The 8,549-nt window shown below is 45.9% G+C and overlaps 1 protein-coding gene across 1 annotated transcript in view; it reads right to left on the bottom strand.

The window, feature by feature from the left end:
• The window catches only part of RDH12 (retinol dehydrogenase 12 (all-trans/9-cis/11-cis)), a 9,546-nt gene extending 1,670 nt beyond the window's left edge, over positions 1-7,876 (bottom strand). The window contains exons 1-6 of the mRNA XM_012656266.1: positions 7,809-7,876; positions 6,342-6,460; positions 5,695-5,850; positions 4,816-4,920; positions 3,814-4,023; positions 1,475-1,664 (exon numbers count right to left, since the gene is read on the bottom strand). Coding sequence (XP_012511720.1) covers positions 1,475-1,664; positions 3,814-4,023; positions 4,816-4,920; positions 5,695-5,850; positions 6,342-6,460; positions 7,809-7,876 — 848 coding nt within the window. The remainder of the gene's footprint in view (positions 1-1,474; positions 1,665-3,813; positions 4,024-4,815; positions 4,921-5,694; positions 5,851-6,341; positions 6,461-7,808) is intronic.
• Between the last annotated feature and the right edge of the window lie 673 nt (positions 7,877-8,549).

Raw genomic sequence — 8,549 nt, 5'->3', positions numbered from 1 at the left:
AATTTTAATAATGTATGAATTATATATCAATGTAGTGGGTTAATAAAAACATATTTTATTTAACCCAATATAGCCAAAACATTTTATCATGTGATCAATAAAAAAATTATTAATGAGATACTTTACATTTCTTTTTCCATACTATAGGTTCAGTGTCTTATCCAAAATGCTCAGGACCAGAAGTGTTTTGGATTTTGGATTTTTTCAGATTTTGGAATGTTTGCATTGTACTTACCAGTTGAGCATCCCAGATCTGAAAATCTAAATCCAAAATGCTCCAATGAGCATTTCCTTTGAGTATCATGTTAGTGTTCAAAATGTTTCAGATTTTGGAGCATTTTGGATTTCATATTTTCAGATCTGGGATGCTCAATCTGTGTATCTTCAAAATCTGGTATGCATTTTACACTTACAGAGCATCTCAATTTGGACTAGCCGTATTTCAGGTGATCGATAGCAATACGTGGCTATTGACAACCACATTGACCCGCACTGCTCTAGAGCCAGATTGCCTGTGTATAAATCCCAGGTCTACCACTATACGACCTTGAGTAAGTTTCTTAATTATCCTGTGCCTCAGTTTCATCTGAAAAATAGGGATAATAATATTACCTACCTCTCAGAGTTGTGATGATTATATGAATGAATACATGTAAAACACTTAGAAGAGTGCCCAATACATTATAAAAGCTCAGTCACCATTAGCTATTGTCATTTATCCACTCCCCTACCATTGGACACTGAGATCATTTCCAATGTTTCCCTTAATAAATGGTACACCAATGAACAGTCTGGACAAAGTGGGACAGCAGGGCAGACTGGGCTGGATTAAGTCATGGAACAGGAAGGAGATTTAACCCTGGGCTTCCCTTTATTGCCAGGCTCCAGTTGCCATTGAGTGTGTGATAAGAATCAGCACTGAAATTTCTACTTCTATATTCCCAACAGATAAGTTCCAATCTTGGCAGCATTGGGAGACAGAGTCCGCACTGGGATGAGAGGACCCTCCCTCAGCACTTTGTGCTAAGTGGTACTAAAGAATTCACGAATCTGGCTGGTTCGAAGGTAGTGAGTTATTTCACTTGATTGTTCACAGTCAGTTACAGATCGAACTCCTTGTTAGTATTAAAAAAAAAAAAGAAAAAAAAATTCACGAATCCAGTGAACCAAATGCTTAAAGGAGAATAAAAAGGACCCAGAGGGCCCGCTGACATTCTTTGCATGGCGTAACCACGAGGGACAGTCTTCTTGGACAGCTTTCAGAAAGCTACAAAGTTTACATGGAACTGTGACACACAGGTAAAAAATGGAGCCATTAAAGCAGCTCTTTCTAATGTAAGTTTCCTTGGAAAAGCAACAGCATTTGGTTTGCAGGCTGGCACAAACTCAGCCGCTCAGGGTGCAAAGCCCAGCAAGTGCTGGTCCTCATAAAAGCACACAGGTGGCAGAGAGAACCCGCACTGCCCCTGCGCACCTGAAGTACTTGCCGCTCAGGGGCTCCAGGCCCTCAGCTGTCGCACAGTGCAGGCTGGTCTGCGCCCCCTCCCGCGCCGTCTTCACAAAGGGGGAGAAGAGACGCCAGAGCAGGCACAGCAGGAAGGAGTGCCGGATCAGCTCAGAGTTGACAATGCCTGGGTGCACTGCGTAGGTGGTGACTCCCGTGCCTAGGACAGAGAGGGCACAATGAGACCCGGGACACACTCTGAGCCCAGGAAAACAGCTCATCTCCTGCAGCAAAATATACAAGTGAGAAGAAGGGACACAGGAAATGTAACTCCAGGATTCAGTGGGTACCACCTCTGGCCAGGCGGAATTTGGTAAGTAATGAGTTGATCTCTTCCAGAAAGATCTATAGCCTTCTCAACCTTCTATGCTCCAAAAGGAGGTCCTGGTTCAAGATCCTTCTATTTCAATGTCACCTTTACATTGTGGCTTAAGTACTAATAGTAAAACAACAATACATGCAGTAAGTACTATTATCAATTGCTTAGAGGTAGCAATCTGATTGAAAGATAAGGGGTAGGACCTTGTTTTAAGCTGCATTTGCCTGGCAAGCATGTTTTATGAGGTGTAGATTGAAGGGTGTTGATGGAGATTTTGGAGGGTTAATATGCCTCCCAAGATACCTTTGGTGCCAAAACTGTTTTCAGTACTTATTATATGCAAAAGCTATGCTACATGCTTTACATGTATTATCCCATTTAATTCTTAAAGAGGCTTGTAAGGTAGACTATTAAGATGCCCAGCTGGGTGTGGTAGCTCATGCCTGTAATCCCAGTACTCCGGGAGGTGGAGGTGGGAGGATCACTTGAAGCCAGGAGTTGCAGGCCAGCCTAGGCAGCATAGTGAGACCCCATCTCTACAAAAAAATTTTAAAGACTAAATGGGTATGGTGGCTCACGCCTGTAATCCTAGCACTCTGGGAGGCCGAGGTGGGAGGATTGCTTGAGCTCAGGAGTTTGAGACCAGCCTGAGCAAGAGTGAGACCCAGACTCTACTAAAAATAGAAAAATTAGCCAGCTGTGGTGGTGCATGCCTATAGTCCCAGCTACTCGGGAGGCTGAGGCAGGAGGATCGCTTGAGCCCAGGAGTTTGAGGTTGCAGTGAGCTATAATGGCGCCACTGCACTCCAGCCTGGGCAACAGAGTGAGACCTCATCTCAAAAGAAAAAAAAGAAAGCAAGAAATAAAAAAAGATGGCCATTTATAGCTGAGGTAACCAAGTCATAGAAAGGTTAAGTAACCTGCCTAAGGTCATACCTAGCAGGCTGCAGGGCCAAGGTCTGACCCCAATGTAAGGCACATGGACTCCAGAGCTAGACTGTCTGGATTTGAATCCTGGCTCAGCTAGGAAACTTGCTTGGGCAAATTTCTTAATCTATCTGTGCCTGTCTCTTCATTTGTAGAGTAAGGAAAAATAATAGCACCCAACTCATAGGAATGTTGTAAATATTAAATGAGTTGATATGAATAGTGCATGGCACACATAAAACTCCCAATTATTATTGGAATTATTATTATTTATTTTTATAATTACCCTATCTGCTACCTTAGGCATTCTGATAGTAAAGAACATTGTTCCCAAACTCTGGCTTATTCACTATAGCAAATGGTCCCTTAGATTTGCAGATGTCAGAGCCAGCAGCTCATGCAATACTCCAGGGGAGCATAGTCATTAAGGATTAAGAGCTGGCCTTACCTGATTTTTACAGCTGAGGAGATAAAGTCAGGGGAGGTTAAAAGGACATGTCCACGTACACATGGGACCAGTATATGGTAGAGTGAGAACTTGTGCCCAGGGGTCCGAAATCCAGCGTTAGCTCCCTGACTCCAGGAAGTGGCAGCTCTGTAGCTCAGTTGACCACGTGGACTTAAGCAAATGGCACACTGGAGGAAGCACTCTGGATTTAAAGCACAGCATCCGTATTTCAGTTCTGACTCCTTCGTTTGCCATATAATCTTGTGCTGGCCATTTCCTTGGACCTCAGTTCTGAGCTATAAAATAGGAGTAATAATATCTGCTCTGCCTATTGCAGAGTTGTTGAGAAAATCAAATAAGATAACAGATGTGAGATAAAATGTGAAATAAAGGTAAGGTCACTTTATGAAGTTCTTGACCCCTATTCAATTTTAAGCTTCCTGGGGGTAAGGGCTCTGTTTTTATTCCATCTATAATCTCATTCTTCTTAGCGCACAGAGCTATTACTGAAATGTGCATGTTTGATAGCTTGACTTCAGAAGTTTCTATGAACTTCTAATCTGGTGTGAGGACCCTGTTTTTGCTATTTAACCCTGGCACTTTCTCCAGACTTACCTTTGAGTCTCTTGGCCAGCTCTCGAGTGAAGAGCATGTTGGCCAGTTTGCTGTGGCAATAGGCAAAGGTTCTGTTATAGTGCTTCTCACCGTGGAGGTCGTGGAAGCGAATCTTGCCAATATGGTGGGCCACCGAGGACAGGGTCACTATCCGTGCGGGAGCAGACTCCTTCAGCCGCTCCACAAGCAGGTAGGTGAGAAGGAAGTGGCCTGTGAGGGGAGCCAGCAGGGGAGATTGAAGAGTGGAATGGCAGCCCAGGCTCAGGGTATGAGAGCTGATGACAGGACTTCAGGACTTCTATCTTCCGGTGTGAACAAATTTTGATGCCATGAGTAACTCAGTGCTAATGGTCAGTTGGTCTGAGTTAGGGGATTCCTCAAAGCAAGAGCCAGAGCTAGGCTATAGGTAAGGTAATAATACTTAATCTATATTTATTTGTACCTCTCTTTTGCCCCCGTCAGGAGAAACACCTACCTCCTGGCTTCCAACTCCCTCTGGCCATGATTATACAACTGTGTGCCACGGTACACTCAAATACAGAAGGAAGGATGGAATCATCAGGGAAAATAACATTTCTCCTCTCTAGAGCCATCACCTTGAACTCTGAACCCCAGCCTGTTTTGTACCTCATATTCTCGAGGTTTGCCTACCTCTTGGCCCTTATATGGATGTGACCCCTCCAGCCAAACCCAAGTTCCTGCATACCCCCCAGGCCTGGCTCTGCCTGGCAAGGCTTGCACTGCCACTGCCCCATCCAAGAATGACATTCTTCTCCCTGGTAGCTCCTGAAATTTGGGGTTTCTTAATGGTATGGGCAGGCAGATCTCACTTTTTTAGGATGGTCAGGAGAGGGACAGTGAACAACAAGCCCATGTGTCCAGTCTGTTGGAATCCTAGGCTCTGTGAGGACCACTGGAGATTCTCGGCACTGGTACAGGGTCATCTTCCTACAGAGAACAGGTGGGGTGTGCCTCACTTTTCAGTCTTCCAAAGGTACTTACCTAGGTGGTTGACTCCTATGTGGGTTTCAAAGCCATCAGCTGTCTTGGAATATGGATACATCATCACTCCCGCATTGTTGATCAGAATATGAAGCTGCTTCTCCTCTACAGAGCACAACCAAGGAGGCCCTGTGGTTAGCAAGGAGTCCACTAGCTGCCTGTCATGGTCCTAAGTATTTGCCCCTTGCCTGTGTTTGATAGGTCTCTTTGTTGGGGCAAAGTTTTGATAAGAGTCACTCGCTCTGCTCCTTTCTTCTAAGACCAAGTAAGACAAGGTATTGCCTCAGCAGTCAATAACTATCCCTCATTTGGACCTATCTCAGTGATATTCAATAACCACTGTCACTGGGTTTCTAATTTTAGTTATTCATAACTTCCAGGACATTGTTCATTCATTTATTCAGCAAATGTGTACTGAATACCGACCCTGGGCCAGGCCCGCTCTGCTGGGCACTGGGAATCCAGTGGTAAAACAAGCCAGACACAGTCCCTGTCCCTCATGGATTTCATAATCCTTAGTAGAAGCTAGTTGTTCACCAAGACCCGGTAGAATTTTGGGAGCAGCACAACTTCATCTAGTGCCTATGGCCACAGAGCATTGATTCTCAGAATGAAAGAAGAGAGTGGCATCAGTGCAAGCCCAGACAGGGAGCTGACACCTCCAACATTCCCACTGCTGAGGCAAAAAGACGGAAGGATCCCGCCCAGCTTGTCCACCCACCACCTTCTTGCCAACTCCCCATCCTGCTGGTTCATGCAGCAGAACCCGTCCAGTGGGATCAACAATGGTTCTGATGTAAGGGCCATAGACAGTCTGGGGTGGGGCAGCCACTCCCATACCCAGTTTCCTGCTTTTCTAGCTACCCATCTGGGTCTCACCTGTCAGAAAGCCCTGAGCAAAGGCTCGGATGGATTTGGTGTCTGAAAGGTCCAGTTTCCTCACCAGCACCTGGGAGTTCTTTGTATCTGCTCGGATTTCACTGGCAGCAGACTCCCCCTTCAGTACATCTCGGCAGGCAATGTATACTCGGGCTCCTGGGGCCAAGACAAGAGGGGACAACGTGTTCAGATCCTAGGCTGAAAAAGAGGCAGAGTAGGTGAGTTTGGGGCTGGTGGACAGAGCTTTCTCCCAGCCATCCCTAAAGCAGTGGAGTGGCCCGGTTGCCACTTCAGGATTTTCACAGTGGTACTGCGAAGTCGTCTTGCTGTCAGCTTAACCCCAGGCTGGAAGCCCTGGTTTTATACTCTGCTATTTAATGGTGCTTAGTATCTCCTTTTAGAATAACTGACTTGACTAATATTATACACAGGCATCATTGTTTTCCTTATTTTATATAATAGGGAGGGAGCAGGGAAGAAGCAAGGTTTGTTGAAGGCCTCAGAGTAAGTTGGTGTCACAGTTGGACTTGAATCCCAGCTTCCTTGAATTCCTAGTCAGAGCCACCAAGCCCAGGAGGAAAGACAAGAGCCCTCAATGGGAAGGGCATGGGGCACGGCCCTATGGAGCCTGAAGCGGAAACACTTGCCTCTGCGAGCGAGCTCTCTGGCCGTCTCCTTGCCGATGCCCGTGTTGGCACCAGTGATCACCACCACCTTCCCAGGAAGCTGCACGTGTGTTCTACACACTCCACCAGCAAAGAACTTCCTATTGGCAAGGGAAACAAGAGCATCATGCACCATCCTTCCAACCCCACACTGAGATACATAAAATAAAGTCATCTAGACTCAAAGAATATCTTTAAGTTATAGTCAGGAGACCTGAAGAATTTAATCATTTTTCCACGGGGCAAGGTAGTCATGGGTTCATCAGCACCGGCTGGATAAGTCATTTGCTCAGAAGCCACAAATGATCATCTGGGCAGAGTAAGTGCTCTTGATCCAGAGACAATGGGCACCTTCCTTGTGGGATAACAAGGATATCCAGCTCTTATCTCTAGAGGTTCTTCCTCTAAGCCGCAGTCAGAACATATGTGTGATGAACATCAGTGGAATCAATGGATCTTCAGTAAGCAGCACTCTGGGGGCCGCATACACACATACTGCTCTCGAGCTGTCTCCCCAGTTTTAGAGAGTAGGGCGGTTCAGAGGCTTTCTGCAATCATATTAGGGATTTCACTCTGGCCAATGACACACAGAGAGAAAATCTCCCTTGTTCAGACCTCTGTGCAGAGAGCACCCTTTTACATGAAGTTGACTTCACAAATTCCAAAACAGAAGACCAGAGAGGGGCAGAGCTAACATTTCCTGCACGTCATCTGACTGCCAGAACTAGACGGGCACTTTTCATCTATAATTTATTTTAATTCTCTCAATCACTCCAGTACTGTTTCCACATTACAGCAGAGAAAAGTGAAGCTCAAAGAAGTTCAAGTCACTTCTAATGGTGGCAGAACTAGAATTTAAACCCAAGTCCCTGTGAAGGACCTAGAAAAACACTCTGTCCCTGATAAGTCCGTTTAACCTTCTTTATCGTCTGTAATTTTTCAGTTCTCCACTCAGAACACACATTTCTTTGACACCTCCAGAAAGCCCACAGCAAAAGAGCCATCGCAAAACATTACTCTCTTTGAGGGTCGTCTCAAGGGAAAGAGAGTTTGTTTCCTTCCCAATGTGCCCCTACTTAACGGTAAATCCTTTGGCAATGACCACCAATGACAACCCAGCCGGGCACCTTGAAAGGAAAGGAAGAGCTTTAGAGAAACCCAAGGGAATAGAGTGAAAGAGCAAGGACTTCCACCCGGGCTGTCTGTAGAACACAGTCATCCATGCAGCCTTCCACTAGCATCAGAATTCAACTCGGCCCCACCCCTGCCCAGCCCCAGGTGCTTCCTTCTCACTTTCCACCATGGAAACCCCTCCTTCCTTCCTGCTTTTTCTGCCCTAACTTTTTCTCCCTCAGCCTCCTTCCCTTTCTCTTCTTGCAGCAACTGAGAACCGGCTCCTAATGCAGGGCTTTGTAAACTATTGTTGTGAGTTGTTGAATTAAGACAAACCTGATGGATGGAGCCATCACATATAAGAAAGACAAGAAAGAAGTGAGCAATCCCAAGGTAACCAGCATCTTCCAACTTCTTTAGTTGCTGCTGCTTTTGGTGCTGCTCCAGCTACAGCCCCAACTCTGGCTCGGGCTCCGGCTCCTGGTCTAGCTCCAGCTCGTGGCTGCTTCTGCCGCTTCTTGCTCCTCTCGCTCCTGGGTGCTCAGCAACAGCCAGACTCTAAGCAGAGCCCAGAATCCTATTTAAATCCGAGAGCTGTCAGAGCACAGGCCTGCTGGGAGATGTAGTCCTGGCAGCGAGGAGACGGAGGAAAGGGTAGAAACTTACTCTTAGGCAAAGAGAATTCGGGGAAACTGAAGCAAATGTCCCCTAACTGCCCACCCTCAATCATTTCTCTTATATGGGGAATGTGTTCTCCCAACCACCCCCACCTCTACTCCTGCAAAAAAGAATAAGAATATAAACATAGAATATCTATAACTTTAGCAACAGACCATGATGCTTGAAATACAAGTGTGATTAAAATAGAAGAATGATCAACTCGGGTGGTGCAAAGGCAATACAAGTAACCTAAACATTTGTACCCCCATAAAATTTTGAAACAGAAAATAAAATAGAAGGATGAGGAAAAAAACCAGAAGAATGGAAAGAGAAGTTGGGAGAGTGGTTACCCTTAGTGAGAAGGGGCAGTGACTCGGAGGGGATCTGACTGAAGCTCCTGGGGTGCTGGGAGTGTTT

Source organism: Propithecus coquereli, unplaced genomic scaffold (assembly GCF_000956105.1).
Source record: "Propithecus coquereli isolate 6110/MARCELLA unplaced genomic scaffold, Pcoq_1.0 Scaffold5, whole genome shotgun sequence".
NCBI lineage: Eukaryota > Metazoa > Chordata > Mammalia > Primates > Indriidae > Propithecus > Propithecus coquereli.
Note: the sequence above shows the minus strand (reverse complement) of the source record. Positions and strands in the feature narration are given on the sequence as shown.